Source organism: Neoarius graeffei, chromosome 3 (assembly GCF_027579695.1).
Source record: "Neoarius graeffei isolate fNeoGra1 chromosome 3, fNeoGra1.pri, whole genome shotgun sequence".
NCBI classification, from domain to species: Eukaryota; Metazoa; Chordata; class Actinopteri; order Siluriformes; family Ariidae; genus Neoarius; species Neoarius graeffei.
In genome coordinates, this window is record NC_083571.1 from 114720975 (window position 1) to 114741552 (window position 20578).

General features: G+C 43.0%; 2 protein-coding genes across 7 annotated transcripts in view; one reads left to right on the top strand and one right to left on the bottom strand.

The window, feature by feature from the left end:
• The window catches only part of LOC132883856 (kinesin-like protein KIF13B), a 164751-nt gene extending 149191 nt beyond the window's left edge, over positions 1 to 15560 (bottom strand). The window contains exons 1-5 of one of the 5 annotated variants that reach the window (XM_060917922.1): positions 15450 to 15560; positions 14938 to 15302; positions 14759 to 14846; positions 11901 to 11990; positions 3458 to 3551 (exon numbers count right to left, since the gene is read on the bottom strand). In XM_060917922.1, coding sequence (XP_060773905.1) covers positions 3458 to 3551; positions 11901 to 11970 — 164 coding nt within the window. In that variant the 5' untranslated portion in view covers positions 11971 to 11990; positions 14759 to 14846; positions 14938 to 15302; positions 15450 to 15560. Of the gene's footprint in view, positions 1 to 3457; positions 3552 to 11900; positions 12020 to 14758; positions 14847 to 14937 lie in introns of all 5 variants that reach the window. The other 4 variants (XM_060917921.1, XM_060917923.1, XM_060917925.1 and 1 more) reach the window with 4 other exon arrangements.
• Positions 15561 to 15667: 107 nt separating this feature from the next.
• ints9 (integrator complex subunit 9) overlaps positions 15668 to 20578 on the top strand; it is a 69591-nt gene continuing 64680 nt past the window's right edge. For both annotated transcript variants that reach the window (XM_060917941.1, XM_060917942.1), the window contains exon 1: positions 15668 to 15770. In XM_060917941.1, the coding sequence (XP_060773924.1) occupies positions 15762 to 15770 (9 nt within the window). In that variant the 5' untranslated portion in view covers positions 15668 to 15761. The remainder of the gene's footprint in view (positions 15771 to 20578) is intronic.

Sequence of the window (20578 nt, forward strand, 5' to 3'; positions counted from 1 at the left end):
AGCAGTTTCTGAAATACTCAAACCACCAACCGGCTCAAACCAAAACACCAATGAACGAATGAATGAATGAATGAATGAATGAATGAATGAAAGAAAGGAGTCACACTTCACTGTGAGATCACAATTTTTCCAGTTCTGATGTTTGAACATTAGTGTGTTTTGGTAAACTGGGATGTATGGATGCTGTCAGTCCCCACTCGCTTGCTCACTCGAGTTTGGTGACGGTGTAGTGGCTGCTGCTTTATGTCCCGGGGCTCCCTCATGCCTGTGTTACCTTCTGGCTCTCCACTTTTAGTTATGATGCCATAGTTAGTTGCCGGAGTCCCTGCTTGTACTCAGTGCAATATGTATACTGTTCCTACTTATTCAGGTGACATTGGGCATACCTAACAACCTGTGTTCTCTCTCTCTCTCTCTCTCTCTCCCCCCCAATCGGTCCCTCCGAGTTACATGTCGGTCCTGGGATCGAGATGCTGAACCTCTTCTGCTCCTCGGACCTGCCTGATCCATCCTGGTGCCCTGTGTCTGGTTGGAGTCTCATCACATCGCATCGCTCCTGTGGAGGACGGCCCCATGTGGACAGTTGGGAGTCGCGCCTGGAGGACGCTCTGGACTCTTACAGTGGTGCTTTTATGGCTGGGGACTGCAGTTGACTTGCTGACTTTAGGGCTGCAGTTGTTGCGCTCGGGTTTCCGTCGGTGGGGGTTTATAGCATCAACGAAGCTGAATTTATGTTAAAACTGTTATAGTCATGTTGTCTGTTGTTGCCCAAATGAGGATGGGTTCCCTTTTGAGTCTGGTTCCTCTCGAGGTTTCTTCCTCATGTCGTCTGAGGGAGTTTTTCTTTGCCACAGTCGTGCTCATTGGGGATAGTTTAGGGATAAAATTAGCTCATATTTTAAGTCGTTCAAATTCTGTAAAGCTGCTTTGCGACAATGTTTATTGTTAAAAGCGCTATACGAATAAACTTGACTTGAGTTGACCATTAACTGAAGCTCTTGATTTGTATCTGCGTGATTGGACACATCGTGCTGCTGTCAAGGGATCGGCTGTTAGAGAACTGCATCAAACAAAACAGCAGCTGGATATACACTACCGTTCAAAAGTTTGGGGTCACCCAGACAATTTTGTGTTTTCCATGAAAAGTCACACTTTTATTTCCCACCATAAGTTGTAAAATGAATAGAAAATATAGTCAAGACATTTTTCTGGCCATTTTGAGCATTTAATCGAGCCCACAAATGTGATGCTCCAGAAACTCAATCTGCTCAAAGGAAGGTCAGTTTTATAGCTTCTCTAAAGAGCTCAACTGTTTTCAGCTGTGCTAACATGATTGTACAAGGGTTTTCTAATCATCCATTAGCCTTCTGAGGCAATGAGCAAACACATTGTACCATTAGAACACTGGAGTGAGAGTTGCTGGAAATGGGCCTCTATACACCTATGGAGATATTGCACCAAAAACCAGACATTTGCAGCTAGAATAGTCATTTACCACATTAGCAATGTATAGAGTGGATTTCTGATTAGTTTAAAGCAGGGGTTTTCAAAGTGTGGGAGAGTCAGTCCCCCCTCAGACAGCAAATAAACAACAGCGCCCCCCTCACAATTTTTGTTGTTGCTATACTTAATGTTCCATTCGTATTTAAAAAAAAAAAGGTTGTTGTACACATTTTTATTTTTTTTATTTTACACATTTTAAACATCTGTGCTTTTCTTTTTAAAACATCTTTTTTTTTTTTTTACACATTTTAAACATCTCATAGCATCGTTAGCTAGCACCTCTTGGCAGACAACACACTGTGGCAGTGGAGCATCTTCAGATCCAGTCCATGAAAATCCAAACTTTAAATAATCGTGGTCATACTTCCTTCTTTTTCCAGTCCCCCCAGGATTCCGCGGGCCTTTTTTGTGATTGTTGCGGGCTAAAATGTCTGATGTTGCGGGGGTTTTCCAAAAAATTGCGATGAAAGTTGCGGTGTTTTTTAGGTTTTTGTTGCGATTACATTGCGGGAGGAAGTGAAAGTTGCGAGAAATTGTTGCGATTTTCTCTTTTTGTTATTAAAATTGAGTGATATGTTAAATATTAAGTTATTACTGAAAAACTACTGATTAAAAAAAACAGACACTGAGAAATGATCCTATAAACAACTTTACCAATATAAAAGATTACCAGGACTACAAAAATGCAGAAAAATAGGCTTTACTTATCCAAATGCACCTGTTGGTTCAAAAGTTAAAGTGCAGAAAACCTCACAGCACAACATGAAGTTACCTTAAAATATAATATAAATGCCTCAGCTTTCATGTAAGAAAAAAAACTATTAATACTAGTACTGTGTGCAGGCAGTCTCTCCTGAAGACTAAATTAAACAATAATTATAAACTAATAAAATAAATGGCTCAGGCTTCATAGAAGAAAAAAACAATTTGAACAGAATCTCACAGTATGATGCTGAAGCTGCCTAAACAATAGAAAATAAAATATCATTTTGGCAAAAATGTTGGCATCTATTAATTTCTTGTATTAAGTAAAAAATAATGTAAAGTGCACACAGTCCTTCACTGTAAACATAACACACTTTCAGTAACAGAATTTAAGCCGACATAAACACTGACTCGCACATGCAGTGTTGCCAGATACTGCTGAGGTTTTCTAGTCCAAAATATGTTCAAAACCCGCCAAATTACACTTAAAACCGCCCAATCTGGCAACACGCCCAATCAAAGCATGCTGGTTCTCTTGAACATATACACAGAAGTAAGGAGGAAGGTAGTTTGTCGACGTCACCTCAAGACGACGCCAACAATTGGTCAAATTTGCGGGAAGGTTGTGGTGATTGGATATAATTGCAACACCGCCCTGAATTCACGGGATTGGTTGAACTTGCAAATCGCAACATCGCGAAATCCTGGAGGGTGTGGTTTTTTGCTTGGCCCAGACTCTGTCTCCTCACTCACTGTAGCTTTAGGTACTAAAAATCGATCCATTTTGTCTCTGGCAAAGGCTAGCTGAAGTTCGCTAAATGTCCGTAATAGTAACTTATTCTGGTTTATGTTTCCTCACGTTGCGCCCCCCCCCGAAGAACTCTGGCGCCCCCCAGGGGAGGCGCGCCCCACACGTTGAAAAGCGCTGGTTTAAAGTGATCTTCATTGAAAAGAAAAGTGCTTTTCTTTCAAAAATAAAGAAATTTCAAAGTGACCCCAAACTTTTGAATGGTAGTGTAGGGGTGTTCCTAATAAAGCGGCCGGTGAGTGCATTTCCTCCCAAATAAAACCGCTGAGCTACTTTCGTTTCATAATAGCCCGTGGTAGAATCCTGTGCAAACTGGCTGCTCAAGTAAATCATATCAGTTGTAATATGCTTTGGATGAATACGTCAGCCAAATGAGTAAAATGAAAATGGAACGAGTGACTTCATAAAGATGGCTGGATGGATGGCTGCACACACTCTTACCTGCTGTCTCCTTTTCCGAGGTTGCTGCCTGCTGGAAGCAGCACGGTCTGATTTCCCTCCATCTCCACCACACATTTTGTCTTTAGATCCCTCTCTGTGTTAAATACAAATACACAGTGTGCCCGTGTGAAAAAGGCGCAGTCGTAACAAACTGGTCACAGGTTCACGTTTCCTTGCTTTCTACAGTCATGTGAAAAAGAAGCTCTTCCGCTTCCATGGTTTTACCAATCGAGACATAACAAAAAAAAAAAAAAAATCATCTGATCCTTACCAAGTCTTAAAATTATGCAAATCTAACCTCAGGTGTAAAGCAACACACAACAGATTCCACCGTGTCATTATTTCCTGAACAAAATTTAAGTGAAAATCCACAATCCATGTGTGAAAAAGTAAGTACACCCCACGACTGTGGTGGGTCTCATCAACAATGGCGATGAGACAATCTACAGGAGTGAGGTGAGCCGCTTGGCCATGTGGTGCAAGGACAACAATCTCCGTCTCAACGTGGAGAAGACGAAGGAGATTGTTGTGGACTTCAGGAGAGCGCACACCCAGCATGCTCCACTAACTATCGACGGTGCTGCAGTGGAGAGGGTGAGCAGCACCAAGTTTCTGGGTGTGCACATCTCTGAAGACCTGTCCTGGAGCAACAACACCGCATCACTGGCCAAAAAAGCCCAACAGCGTCTGTACTTCCTCCGCAAACTGAGGAGAGCAAGAGTCCCGGCCCCCATCATGCACACATTCTACAGAAGCACCATCGAGAACATCCTGACCAGCTGCATCACCATGTGGTACGGCGCCTGCACCGTGTCCTGCTGCAAGACTCTGCAGCGCATCGTGAGAGCAGCTGAGAGGATCATTGGGGTCTCTCTTCCTTCTCTTATAAATATCCATAACTCCCGCCTCACCCGCAAAGCCATCAGAATTGCAGGTGACCCCACCCACCCATTTCACAGCCTCTTCAGCCTGCTGCCGTCGGGGAGGAGACTGCGGAGTCTCCGGGCCAAAACCAGCAGGCTCAAGAACAGTTTCTTTCACCAGGCGGTCAGGAGGCTCAACTCCCTCCCTTATATTGTTTGTTTTTTTCAATTATTCTATTTTTATTTATTGCATTGCCAGTTTGCACCGTGGGTCAGAGAGGACTGATATTTCATCCGTGCTGTATGTCGAGCATGTATAGCATATTTGACAATAAAGTTGACTTGACTTGATACAATAGCTTGTAGAACCACCTTTTGCAGCAATCACTTGAAGCAATCGTTTTCTGTATGATTTTATCAGTCTCTCACATCATTGTGGAGGAATTCTGGCCCGCTCTTCTTTACAACACTGCTTCAGTTCATTCACGTTTGAGGGCATTTGTTTACGCGCAGCTCTCTTAAGGTCCCACCATGGCATTTCAATTGGGTTGAGGTCTGGACTTTGACTTGGTCATTCCAACACCTTGATTCATTTCTTTTTCAGCCATTCTGCTGCAGATTCGCTGGTGTGCTTGGGATCATTGTCCTGTTGCATGACCCAATTGCAGCCAAGCTTTAGCTGTTGGACAGATGGCCTCACGTTTACCTCTAGAATACTTTGGTATACAGAGGAGTTCATGGTTAACTCAATGACTGCAAGGTGCTCAGGCCCTCGTCTCGTCTCGTCTCGTCTTCTTCCGCTTTATCCGGGACCGGGTCGCGGAGGCAGCAGTCTAAGCAGGGAAGCCCAAACTTCCCTTTCCCCAGACACCTCGGCCAGCTCCTCGGGAAGAACACCGAGGCGTTCCCAGGCCAGCCGAGAGACATAGTCCCTCCAGCGTGTCCTGGGTCTTCCCCGGGGCCTCCTCCCGGGGGGACATGCCTGGAACACCTCCCCAGGGAGGCGTCCAGGAGGCATCCGAAAAAGATGCCCGAGCCACCTCAGCTGATTCCTCTCGATGTGGAGCAGCAGCGGCTCTACTCCGAGCTCCTCCCGAGTGACTGTGCTTCTCACCCTATCTCTAAGGGAGCGCCCAGCCACCCTGCGAAGGAAACTCATTTCGGCCGCTTGTATCCGCGATCTTGTCCTTTCGGTCATTACCCAAAGCTCATGACCATAGGTGAGAGTCGGAACGTAGATCGACCGGTAAATTGAGAGCTTCGCCTTTTGGCTCAGCTCCTTCTTCACCACAACGGACCGGTAAAGCGACCGCATCACTGCGGAGGCTGCACCGATCCGCCTGTCGATCTCACGCTCCATCCTTCCCTCACTCGTGAACAAGATCCCGAGATACTTAAACTCCTCCACTTGAGGCAGAACTTCTCCACCAACCTGGAGAGGGCAAGCCACCCTTTTCCGGTCGAGAACCATGGCCTCGGACTTGGAGGTGCTGATTCTCATCCCAGCCGCTTCACACTCGACTGCAAACCGCCCCAGTGCATGCTGAAGGTCCTGGTTTGAAGAAGCCAACAGGACAACATCATCCGCAAAAAGCAGAGATGAAATCCTGTGGTTCCCAAACAGGATTCCTTCTGGCCCCTGGCTGCGCCTAGAAATTCTGTCCATAAAAATTATGAACAGAACCGGTGACAAAGGGCAGCCCTGCCGGAGTCCAACATGCACTGGGAACAGGTCTGACTTACTGCCGGCAATGCGAACCAGACTCCTGCTCCGTTCGTACAGGGACCGGACAGCCCTTAGCAAAGAGCCCCGAACCCCATACTCCCGAAGCACCCCCCACAGAATACTACGGGGGACACGGTCGAATGCCTTCTCCAGATCCACAAAGCACATGTGGACTGGTTGGGCAAACTCCCATGAACCCTCGAGCACCCTATGAAGGGTATAGAGCTGGTCCAGTGTTCCGCGACCAGGACGAAAACCGCATTGTTCCTCCTGGATCCGAGGTTCGACTATTGGTCGAATTCTCCTCTCCAGTACCCTGGAGTAAACCTTCCCTGGGAGGCTGAGAAGTGTGATTCCCCTATAATTGGGGCACACTCTCCGGTCCCCTTTCTTAAAAAGAGGGACCACCACCCCAGTCTGCCACTCCAGAGGCACTGTCCCTGACCGCCACGCGATGTTGCAGAGGCGTGTCAACCAAGACAGCCCCACAACATCCAGAGACTTGAGATACTCAGGGCGGATCTCATCCACCCCCGGTGCCTTGCCACCGAGGAGCTTGCAAACCACCTCAGTGACTTCAGCTTGGGTAATGGACGAGTCCACCTCTGAGTCATCAGCCTCAGTCTCCTCAGTGGAAGACATGACGGTGGGATTGAGGAGATCCTCAAAGTATTCCTTCCACCGCCCGACAATGTCCCCAGTCGAGGTCAACAGCTCCCCACCCGCACTGTAAACAGTGTTGGCAGAGTACTGCTTCCCCCTCCTGAGGCGCCGGACGGTTTGCCAGAATTTCTTCGAGGCCGACCGATAGTCCTTCTCCATGGCCTCCCCGAACTCCTCCCAGTTCCGAGTTTTTGCTTCCGCAACTGCCCGAGCTGCAGCACGCCTGGCCTGCCGATACCCGTCAGCTGCCTCGGGAGTCCTGGAGGTTAACATGGCCCGATAGGACTCCTTCTTCAGCTTGACGGCATCCCTTACTTCTGGTGTCCACCATCGGGTTCGGGGATTGCCGCCACGACAGGCACCGGAGACCTTGCGGCCACAGCTCCGAACAGCTGCGTCCACAATGGAGGTAGAGAACATGGTCCACTCAGACTCAATGTCCCCTCCTTGAACTGCCACCTTATTGTGGTGGAGGGGTTTGTGTGCTTGAATGATCCTAGGAGCTATGTTGTCGGGGGCATTATGCCCCTGTCAGGGTTTCCCAAGGCAGACAGGTCCTAGGTGACAGGCCAGACTAAGAGCAGTTCACCAAAACCCCTATGGAGAGAAATCCGAGGACCGTGACGTCGCCCGGGATGACGCAGCCGGGGCCCCACCCTGGAGCCAGGCCCGGGGTTGGGGCTCGTATGCGAGCGCTTGGTGGCCGGGCCTTTGCCCATGGGGCCCGGCCGGGCTCAGCCCGAAGAGGTGACGTGGGCCCGACCTCCTGTGGGTTCACCACCCACAGAGGTAGCAGTAGGGGACTGGTGCAATGTGGATTGGGTGGCAGTCGAAGGCAGGGGCCTCGACGACCTGATCCCCGGACACAGCGGCTGGCTGTTGGGACATGCTCAGGCCCTGTGGCTGCAAAACAAGCCCAAATCATCACTCCTCCACCACCGTGCTTGATGATTGGTATGAGGTGTTCGGTTTTCGCCAAACATGGCGCTGTGCATTATGGCCAAACATTTCCACTTTGGTCTCATCTGTCCAAAGGACATTGTTCCAGAAGGCTTGTGGTTTGTTCAGATGCATCTTTGCAAACCTAAGCTGTGCTGCCATGTTCTTTTTAGATAGAAGAGGCTTTCTTCTGGCAACCCTTCCAAACAAGCCATACTTGCGCAGTCTTTTTCTCATTGTACTGTCATGAACTTTAGCATTTAACATGCTAACTGTGGCCTGTAGCATCCTAGATGTAGTTCTTGGGTTTTTTGCAGTTTCTCTGAGCATTGCACGGTCTGACCTTGGAGTAAATGTGCTGGGACGTCCACTCCTGGGAAGATTGCCAACTGTCTTGAATGTTTTCCACTTCTGAATAATGTTTCTCATAGTAGAATGATGGATTTCAAATTGTTTGGAAATGGCCTTCTAACCCTTCCCAGACTGATGTGCAGCAACAGTTGCTTCTGATGTCTTTCCTCCTTGTTAACATACACCTGAGTGTTCCAGACCAGCAAACTGCCAAAACTTCTGCTTTTTAAGACGTGGCCACACTTGCTGATGATCAATTAATCAAATTCATTTGATCAGTAACACCTGGCTGCTAATTGCCTTCATAATTTCTATGGAAGCAGTAAGGGTGTACTTAATTTTTCACACACTGCTACTGCATTTTTGGCTTACTTTGTGTTAAATAAATAATTACAGGGTGAATATATGTCATGTGTTATTGGTCATCTGAGGTTGTATTTGCCTAATTTTAAGACCTGGTAAGGACCAGATGATTTTTTATTATGTCTTGACACTTAAAGCCTCGACTTGAAAGAGGGTGTACTTTCTTTTTCACATGACTGTAAGTGCACTATCAAGGGTATAAAAACTATTATTCTATCCACATTCACTGGATATGAGCAACTGTGCACTCTGATTGGCTACTCTACTACTAGGCTATCAGCTCATATACCATGAGTAGAGAGAAAAAAAAAGAAAAAAAAAGGGCAGAGCGTGTTGCTGAAGCAACGGAGGATGAAATAAAACTCTACTCAAAAACAAAACCCCAAAAATACAAAAAAAAGCAACAAAATATGGAATAAAATGTATTTGATGGTAAGAACGCATCTTTAATTTTTTTTTTAAATCAAGAATTATTATTATTAATTATTATTGCATTTTTCACAAAGTGCTCCTGTCATTTCACCGGCTTGTTTACATTCCAAGCAGAAATGATTATTAGATGTTTTGTGTAAAGTTTTTATTTATCGAATTTGCAAAAAATACAAATAAAAGTGCTCTGTTTCTCAAAATCCAGTGAATGTGGATAGAATAAAACAGTTATTCCACTCAATCTCGTCGTACATGGATTATCGAAGACTCGGTGCTACGCGCCTCGTTGGCAATCAGCTCATGTACGTCTCGATTTCATGGAATAACAGAGAACTGAAGGCAAATTTTTTTTATCATCAAAATTCTATTTCTCATTTTATTAAATATCGGAATGCATTTCTGATCGCTATTTTGTCGCTGCTATAGCAGGTTATGAGTGTTTGAAATATGCTCTGTAATATATATCAGTCCATACGTCAAAGCAATGGCCGTAATCGAGATTCGTCGAGACCTGTGCGAGACATCGTAGGATGGAAGTAAAACATACGGCGGAAATCAAAGTGGCCAACATCTGCCAAAAGATGCGCACGCTGTCTTTCGAATGCTGACGTAATTGAGCCGGAAGTTGTGTTTGTTTTGATAGCAATCAGGAAAGTTTGAAAAAAGTCGGCAGTAATCGTCATTTAAACTCGTTTTTGTGCAATACTTCGTTTGGAAAACAGTTTTCAAAATGGCGGCACTGACACCTGGCTGACACTTCACGTTTCGAAGTCTCGCACAAGTCTCGTGAAGATCGCGCAGATAAGCGACGCCTGCAGTGGACCAAACGAACTAAATTCAACACGGCTAAAAAGTAGGCCGATACGTATAATATTTAATTGCCAATACGAGTCAGGATATAAAGGTTACTAAAACCGAAAACGTAACTGAATAACACGTTAATTAAGAAATAAAGCAAGTTTTAAAATGACTTCAGTTCCTCTTTAAATATATACACCATTTTCTGTACCATCTACATTACACCTTATATTCAATAAAGAGCCAGCTTGTGTACATTTCGCCTTGAAGGTACTGTCCTGCTAACATTAGGCTTGACAGCGCGCCGTACGTCTGTACGGGAGAACAGCATGTTTTCGGTGTTTACATAAAACTAGTGTCGATTCAAGAATAAATAACACATTTACGGGATATATTGTTAATTTTGTGCGGTGTTGTGACGAGTTTTTACTTTAAGCGTTTAAGTAACGCAATACACCAAACTCACAGGCGCCGCCATTTTGGGGGTTTTCGTGATATTCGTCACCGGTCTGTGTGTTTTGTTGCTGTTGCTTCTAGCTTCCACTGTCGGTTCAATCAGCTCGAAACTTACGATTCACACCTAGTGGTCGAATCTCTCATGTTGACTCGTTTTTCCAATAAAATCGGCTGAACACTTTGCTGTCTCGTGCCCGCGAAAGATCCGATCACTGAGGAAAATTTTGAATCCTTCCTCAAAAAACAAACAAAAAAAATCCATGATTTTTCGTAATACTTTTTCATGGAGAAAAAATGAGAAGGTGTATAAATATCAGTGATACTGTTTTGAAGAGAACGAAGAAAAGTTTGACCCTCTTACACACAGCGCATTCGAGCACCACCGTCATTAGTGATGTTCGGTGTCCACAATTTAAAATGAACATACCCGATAAATTCTGGCTTTTATGTTTAAACACAAAGGATGGACCGATTTCAGTGATGTGTTACTTTAAGCCTTCGAGGTGCAGAATTGTGATCTACAAGAAGAAGCCTTTATCTGTAATTCTTACCCTGACACTCAAAATTCTAAACATCTTTATTTTTGACTTTTTGGTTTATTACTTGCTGAATGGAAAATTAAACCAGTGGAAAATGGTTGTTGGTTTGTGACTGGGGCAACGGACAGAAATGGAAATTTTATTTAAAAAAAAAAAAAAAACACTGGATTTTCAAATGTTCATAACTTTTTTTTTTAGACATATTTACAAAATTAAACAAGTTTTCAATTCAGATCTTCACACTCTTTAATTTGATACATGAAAACAGTATGACAACGACTATTTAAAAAAAATAATAAAAAGTACCGTCACTGCTACTAACCTTTCAGTTTGCACCCTGAAATAAGTCATTTATCTAAAATTATCTCGATCTAAAATATTTTTAAACCGTTCTCTTCTTGCGTGGTTGAATCGGATTCGTGTAGCACAGTGCTGATGAATTCTTGAATCTGACCGGTCGGAAGGTGTTGATTAATTTTCTATAATAACAGTTCTGGCAGTAGTGCCAGCTTTCGCGCAAATTTGGAGGAAGTCATGTTTTCGCTTCCGTTTGTTTGTTCCCAACGTAACTCAAAAAGTAGTGAACGGATTTTGATGTAATTTGGTGTCCGGCTTTAGGATTATCCTAGGTTCGAGTGATTTGATTTTGACGTTGATAACATGTGGCTTGGCGGAGGTATGCCCTCTACGCTACCGAGCGCCCTTCGAGTTTGAATAGGTTATCGTTTCTATATATCGTAACACTACAGTCACTGAGACTTGTACGGTGGAAGTGTTAGATAATCATCACCATATTTCAAATGCTGTTCCTTCGCTCATGTTTTCCACCCAGGAACGTTTTCACACTTTGTGCCTGGCAGTTTTGCTTTCTGTTCCGTGACAAGCTGGACTATTTTTTTTTTCCTTTTGTTTGCTTCATTACTTCAAGAAAGATAACAACTGCTTACACTGACAATAGGAACTAAATAGTTTTGCGGATGTCCCAGATAAACAGATAAAAGTATGACGTTTGGTTCATAAATAAATAAAAAATCTTTGGCAAGAAAAACACTCTTGCTTTTAACACAATGTGACCTTGATCCTTTCAAGAGCTAAACCATATTCCATACCGAGTCTGGGGTACATTTTGTGAGAAATTAGTTATATTAATGAATAAACATCAGCTGGACCGAAACGGTTCCTTTCAGGATGTTGACGCAGCTCTAAACACACTCTGGGATTAGTCAAACACACTGCAGCCCTGCGTCACGTGCGAATGCTGCACAAGCAGATGATATCACCAGTAACAAATATTATAGTTTAAAACATCACTTCACCTCTCCTGTTGAAGGGTCGAACCCGAACGGCTACCGTCACGTTGGACTCAGACTTGGCGGCGTCCTCCATGGCCACGTTAACAACAGGTGCTGTGAATGCAGTGTGTTAATGTAGGGCACTAAAAAAAAAAAAAAAAGGCTTTTTTTCAGTTTAAAGTTACATGAAATGGCACCAAAGAAAAGATCTTGAATTAATACCTGCACTCGAGTATAAATATGTCCAGCTAGACACAAATCAACCCCGTAAGACGCAATTCAATCCTGTTCAGCATTTCTTGGTTGACTACATTCGGGAAAGCCAAACCAAAGTCTTATAAAACTTTTACAGTCTTGCATTATCACCCGACATGTCGACTGAACACTTAGAGTGTTGCTTTATGACCTGCTATATTCATTGTGCACCTACAGCACGCAGAATCCACATGGTGTGTACTAACTAACTAACTAACTAACTAACTAACTAACTAACTAACTAACTAACTAACTAACTAACTAACTAACTAAACTATTACAACATGGAATTAACATACGGAAGCCGTGAGAGGCCCTTCATATAATCTTTTTTTATTCACCTTGTTATCCCAAGATAACGACATAATTAATTCAGGATGTCGAGAAAACAACACAACTAATTCGAGATCTCGAGAAAACAAAACAATTATTCCGAGATCTCAGCTGGATCTCCGTCGGTAGAGACGAAGCCGGGCCAGTCTTCTGCGGAGGTGCCGCGGACTAATTTTGAAATGATCCCTTATTAAAAGACTTAATGCAATCTCTCCCTGTGTCAACCCCTGATCAAAATATTGCCTTTTTAGGTGATCGATTATTCCAGACATTCTAATGACCAAAGTTGCGTCTATACAGAATGAGAAATAGCCCCAAAGTCAGCATATCACAAGTCTCTTGGCGCACCTGAATGAACCATTTCTCAGCTGTTTACTCGAGATCATGAAATAATTGTTTTGTTTTCTTTTCTTGAGATCTCAAATTAGTTGTGTTGTTTTCTTGAGATCTTGAATTAATTATATGTCGTTATCTCGGGATAACAAGGTGAATTAAAAAAAAAAGGATTATATGAAGGGCCTCTCTCGGCTTCCGTATAGTTGAATACAATTTTAATTGAAATATTATAAAAAATAATGACAGGCAGCTATTCAGCACTAACAAGTGTTGCATTACTGATAAACAATACGAGTTCATAAATACGGACACTGTAATTAATAGTGTGAATTAACTATCTGGAATAAGTCAACACTGTACTGGGTCAGTTACTGAATTAACCTCTGCTTTTGAATCCTGTACAATGTTGACTAAACTTTTACAGTGTTGATTTAACTCTTACGCTTCTGAGTCACACTGGACAACGTCGAACTGACCGTGTACTCGACACTGTATGAGGTCAATTCGATACAGTATGGGGTCAATATACAACGTACCCAGCGCATCCTGGGGATCAGTTGGGGGTTTGGTGCTTTGCTCAAGGGCAGTTCAGCCATTCAGCTGCTTCTCTAACCATTAGGCCATAGCTTCCCTCAACGATGAATTCAACACTGTACGGGGTGAATTCAACACAGTACCGTTCAATTCGACCAAGCATTGATCAATTCGACACAGTACGTGGTCAGTTTGACCAAACATTGATAAATTTGACAAAAGTATGCACTCAAATTGACAAAGCATTGATCAATTCAACACAGTACCGTTCAATTCAACACAATACGTGGTCAATTCAAACAAGCGTTGATGAATTCGACACAGTACGTGGTCAATTTGACATAGTACAGGTCAATTCAGTGCAGCATTAATCAATTTAACACAGTACTGTTCAATTCGACCAAGCATTGATTAATTTGACACAATATGCGGTCAATTCAACCAAGCATTGACCAATTCGACACCGTACAGGTCAATTCGACAAAGCATTGACCAATTCGACACTGTACAGGTCAATTCGACAAAGTACTGACCAATTCGACACTGTACAGGTCAATTCGACACTGTACAGGTCAATTCGACACTGTACAGGTCAATTCGACCAAGCATTGATCAATTCGACACTGTACAGGTCAATTTGACACAGTATTGACCAATTCGACACCGTACAGGTCAATTCGACACAGTATTGACCAATTCGACACCATACAGGTCAATTCGATACTGTACATGTCAATTCAACACAGTATTGACCAATTTGACACCGTACAGGTCAATTCAACACAGTACAGGTCAATTCAACAAAGCATTGACCAATTCGACACCGTACAGGTCAATTCGACACAGTATTGACCAATTCAACACCATACAGGTCAATTTAACAAAGCATTGACCAATTTGACACAGTACAGGTCAATTCGACAAAGCATTGACCAATTCGACACTGTACAGGTCAATTTGACAAAGCATTGACCAATTCGACACCACACAGGTCAATTCAACACCATACAGGTCAATTTGACATTCTACAGGTCAATTCGACACAGTATTGACCAATTCGACACCGTACAGGTCAATTCAACAAAGTATTGACCAATTCGACACCATACAGGTCAATTCGACACTCTACAGGTCAATTTGACACAGTATTGACCAATTCGACACCGTACAGGTCAGTTCAACAAAGTATTGACCAATTCAACACCGTACCGGTCAATTCGACACAGCATTGACCAATTCAACACCGTACAGGTCAATTCGACAAAGTATTGACCAATTCGACACACTACAGGTCAATTCGACACAATATGGGTTAGTTCAATAGTGTACAGATTAATTGGATACAGTCTGGGTTATTTTATCCCATTATGGGTGAATACAGCACTCACACACACACACACACACACACACTCTCACTCACTCACCCCTGTCCAGGTTAAACTACACAGCTGGAAGAGTCACTTCAGTCCCATCTGGTTAAATGAATCCAGTCCAGTGAGGGTTCAGTGAAGTCTGTAAGAATAAACCTGAGTCAGACTGAACACTGTCAGGGTTCAAATCCCATCCCATCCCATCCCTCTCCTCTCCTCTCCTCCACACCAACCTCAAGTCTAAACACCTGCCACAGCGCAGCGCAGCGCAGCGCAGTCCCCCGGGTTCAGCTCACAGACAAGAGTTCCTGTTCAGTTCCCGCACAGAGTCCCACAGCGGCTCTTCCTGCTGAGGCTCGCATCCCACTGCAGCTCCCACTGCCTTTACCCGGCAGGGCAAGAGAACAAACCCGCTTTCACCAGTAAACCCGCTTCCCAGTAAAGCGTCTCGGGTGAGAATATCCACCTGTTTCATTTCCGGTTTGTCGCCATTTTGCATTTTAACCTGGAAAATCCGGCAAACAGGTGCGCGTGGGTCGAGTCTCCTCCTGCACCAGTTCCTCCTCACCTCAGATACAGATCATTCAGATCACCTCACCTACAATCAGATCACCATTCAGATCACCTCACCTCAGATACACATCTATATGCATATTTTAACATTCAAAACTATCACTTTTCTGCAATCCTTCATTCATTGTTTATTTGTTTACAGAAAGTAGTTTCCCTGTTCTTCTTCACTTACCCACTTTCAATTTCATTCCTACAAATAAACTAGGAAGTTGTGCTTATCTTTTTGTAAAGAAGGAAAAACCTGCCCCCGCTTCCCAAATCCCAGGAGGAGTTCTGTAAAGCTCCTTATCCTGTTTAAAGTGGGTGGAGAGTTTTATTTATTTTTATTTTTAAAGAAGTCGCACTACCCCGCCTGGCCACCAGGTGGCGGCTTCAAACCTGGCTGAATCACCACCGACGAAGAAGTGAGCGAGTAAAATTAAACCATTAGCCGTTTCGGACAGTGTTGCTAATATTTATAATTTACACCACATAGTAGGCAAATATGAAATTGGTGAGTTTAAAAAAAACAGTGTGGTTTATATATTGAAATCCTGCTTCTGTGATGCACTTATTTATTAAGTTCAAATAGAAAAGGTAGTACTAAAACAAGCAAAGGCTAACAAAGCGAATGTTGTTATGGCTGAATCTCAAATGCCTGAATGTTGACTATTTATGTTCACTATTAAGGTGTAAAGAAGTGGCGTCTGTTAAAGCCTACCGAGAGCACGAGCTGATACGGAGTTAGGAAATGGAAACCAATTTGGGACGCAGCCCAAAGCCGTGCAGTTTAGAATTAAGCAAGTTAAAGTGTATTAAAGTAAAGGAAATGGGGTTTATATTGATTCAGTATATTTTAAATAAATATAGAAATAGAATTCACACTGGTTGTGTGTTTTATAGATTAGAAAGCCAGATGAAAGCCCTGTTTTAGCATCACTGCACTGGCTGCCTGTTTCCTTTACAATTGACTAAAGTTTATTATTAGAGCGGCGGCTACAATTATCGACACCTTAACGATCTTTTGGCTGTTACAAAAGTAGAAAATACTTTCAGTACGTAAATTGTGTATGAATAATTACTCAAACTTCCACTGGGGGGAAATATACGAGTTGATTTCCGATTACTTAATGTATCAGATCACTTGACACCTTTGTTCGCAGTTATCGGCACCGTTCCCCAGTTATAGACACCTTTGTCCGCAGTTATCGACACCTTTGTCTGCAGTTATCGGCACCGTTCCACAATTATCGACACCTTTTGTCTGCAGTTATCGGCACCGTTCCACAATTATTGACACCTTTTGTCTGCAGTTATCGACACCTTTTGTCTGCAGTTATCGGCACCGTTCCACAATTATTGACACCTTTGTTCGCAGTTATCGGCACCGTTCCCCAGTTATAGACACCTTTGTCCGCAGTTATCGACACCTTTGTCTGCAGTTATCGGCACCGTTCCACAATTATCGACACCTTTTGTCCGCAGTTATCAACACCTTTTGTCTGCAGTTATCGGCACCGTTCCACAATTATTGACACCTTTTGTCTGCAGTTATCGACACCTTTTGTCTGCAGTTATCAGCACCGTTCCACAATTATTGACACCTTTGTCCGCAGTTATTGACACCTTTGTCCGCAGTTATTGACACCTTTGTTTGCAGTTATCAGCACCGTTTCACAATTATCGACACCTTTTGTCTGCAGTTATCGACACCTTTTGTCTGCAGTTATCGACACCTTTTGTCTGCAGTTATCGACACCTTTTGTCTGCAGTTATCGACACCTTTTGTCTGCAGTTATCGACACCTTTTGTCTGCAGTTATCGACACCTTTTGTCCGCAGTTATCGACACCTTTTGTCTGCAGTCATCGACACCTTTTGTCCGCAGTTATTGACACCATTACACAATTATTGACACCTTTGTCCGCAGTTATCGGCACCGTTCCACAATTATCGACACCTTTTGTCCACAGTTATAGACACCATTCCACAATTATCAACTCCTTTGTCCAGTTATTGGCACCTTTCCACAATTATCGACACCTTAGTCCGCAGTTATCGACACCTTTTGTCCGCAGTTATCGACACCTTTTGTCTGCAGTCATCGACACCTTTTGTCCGCAGTTATTGACACCATTACACAATTATTGACACCTTTGTCCGCAGTTATCGGCACCGTTCCACAATTATCGACACCTTTTGTCCACAGTTATAGACACCATTCCACAATTATCAACTCCTTTGTCCAGTTATTGGCACCTTTCCACAATTATCGACACCTTAGTCCGCAGTTATCGACACCTTTGTCCGCAGTTATTGGCACCTCTTCCACAATTATCGACTCCTTTGTCCGCAGTTATCGACACCTTTGTCCGCAGTTATTGGCACCTTTGTCCGCAGTTATCGACACCTTTGTCCGCAGTTATCGACACCTTTGTCCGCAGTTATCGACACCGTTCCACAATTATCGACACCTTTGTCCGCAGTTATCGTCACTGTTCCGCAGTTATCGACACTTTTGTCCGCAGTTATCGTCACCTTTGTCCACAGTTATAGACACCATTACACAATTATTGACACCTTTGTCCGCAGTTATCTGCACCGTTCCACAATTATCGACACCTTTGTCCGCAGTTATTGACACCTTTGTCCGCAGTTATCGACACCTTTGTCCGCAGTTATCGACACCTTTGTCCGCAATTATCGGCACTGTTCCGCAGTTATCGACACCTTTGTCCGCAGTTATCGTCACCTTTGTCTGCAGTTATAGACACCATTACACAATTATTGACACCTTTGTCTGCAGTTATCGGCACGTTCCACAATTATCGACACCTTTTGTCCACAGTTATCGACACCGTTCCACAATTATCGACACCTTTGTCCGCAGTTATCGACACCTTTGTCCACAGTTATCGACACCGTTCCACTATTATCGACACCTTTGTCCGCAGTTATCGACACCTTTGTCCGCAGTTATCGACACCTTTTGTCCGCAGTTATTGGCACCGTTCCACAATTATCGACACCTTTTGTCCGCAGTTATCGGCACCGTTCCACAATTATTGACACCTTTGTCCAGTTATCGACACCTTTGTCCACAGTTATTGATATCCAGATAATTATTTATTTTAAAAATAATAATCGGTATGTGGTATTAAGTTAGCAAAACAGTTTTTATTTAAAATTTGTTTTACATAGACTTATATTTAGTACAAAATATCTTTTATATAAATATATGGATGTGGGTGTTTATGTAAATGAGGAAGTAATTCTAATGTTTGTAAACAAATGAAGTGATGTTTAACCTGCGTCAGAAAATCTTTTTGTTCCACTTTAAGTATTTTTGTAGATCACATTTTGTTCATCATTCGTTGTTGTTTGTAATAATTTTTAGTTTTGTAGTTTACTAGTAAACGTCAACAGGGAATTAACATTGTAACCACATGAACATCCAGGTCAAAGGTCGCATGTCATTCCTCGAACCAAAGTATAAAATGTGTTAGATATTTAAAAGAAACTGCAAAAAAAAAATTCTGAATGGAATATTTCAAGCATGTAATTTTTTACATACTCTGAATTTTTATTCTGTTCTAATTCTATTTACTGCAATCAGATTCCAAATACCGTATTTTCCGGACTATACGTCGCTCCGGAGTTTAAGTCGCATCAGCCAAAAAATGCATTATGAAGACGAAAAAAAACATATATACGTCGCACCGGACTACAAGTCGCACTTTTTTGAAGGGTTATTCTATCCATAGAATCTGTGATTCTATGTGATAAGCGGTGCGTGGTTACTGCGCGACTGCATTGTTTATTTAATAAACGAACAGCTGAGCAGTGATAACGCGCCCTTTGCCCTGTAAGTAGCCTAGTCTGATTATTTTAAATATCTACTACTATCTTTAAAGGAACAGTCCACCGTACTTCCATAATGAAATATGCTCTTATCTGAATTGAGACGAGCTGCTCCGTACCTCTCTGAGCTTTGCATGACCTCCCAGTCAGTCAGACGCAGTCAGACGCGCTGTCACTCCTGTTAGCAATGTAGCTAGGCTCAGTATGGCCAATGGTATTTTTTGGGGCTGTAGTTAGATGCGACCAAACTCTTCCGCGTTTTTCCTGTTTACATAGGTTTATATGACCAGTGACATGAAACAAGTTCAGTTACACAAATTGAAACGTAGCGATTTTCTATGCTATGGAAAGTGCGCACTATAATGACAGGCGTACTAACACCTTCTGCGCGCTTCGACAGCGCATTGATATCTGAGCTCCGTATCAATGCGCTGCCGAAGCGCGCAGAAGGTGTTAGTACGCCTGTCATTATAGTGCGCACTTTCCATAGCATAGAAAATCGCTACGTTTCAATTTGTGTAACTGAACTTGTTTCATGTCACTGGTCATATAAACCTATGTAAACAGGAAAAACGCGGAAGAGTTTGGTCGCATCTAACTACAGCCCCAAAAAATACCATTGGCCATGCTGAGCCTAGCTACATTGCTAACAGGAGTGACAGCGCGTCTGACTGCGTCTGACTGACTGGGAGGTCGCGCAAAGCTCGGAGAGGTACGGAGCAGCTCGTCTCAATTCAGATAAGAGCATATTTCATTATGGAAGTACGGTGGACTGTTCCTTTAATACTATCACTATCGTTATTACTAATAGCCTATATTATTATTATTATAACTAATATTAGTAGCCTATTACTGATGCATTAATCAGTTTGCTTTTAGAATATTTTTACCGGTAGGGCTTATTATCGCCCCATGGCTCTTTCATCTTTGTTATTAAAGCTGTTGTCATCATCGAGGAGTGTCATTCTTCATTTTTGTCGAATTTTATTTCATCAAATCAGAGGCCAAGTAGGCTATAAGTGTATCATCTCCAAAGACAGGTACGGTAGTAAAAACAACCGTCTAGTGAAAAAAAAAACAAGAACCGCTCAGAGAAAAAAACAGGCAGAAAGTGCGTATTCAGCAGTATTCAATTCAGCAGTATATGATTTTCTTTTTGGCGGCATATTTCTGTTCAGTCGTTGTTGCTGTAATGCTAATTTGTTTTGTTGTTGTCAGTTGTAACGGTATTTTTTTTTCTTTCAGTGGTATTAGACTGGTACCAAAATCCAGAATTGTGACACCCAAAGGCATTTTTGAGACAAAGTCGGCAAACAGTCTTATTTTGTCAATTTGGGTGTGCCGAATTCAAATCTGCAATATGCCGAGCTCTATCTGACCTCTGTTGACCTCTAGAGGTCATTGAACTTTGGGCCTGTAAACGTCTCAGCTGAACCCAGTTTCTCAGCTTTCTAAGGAATGA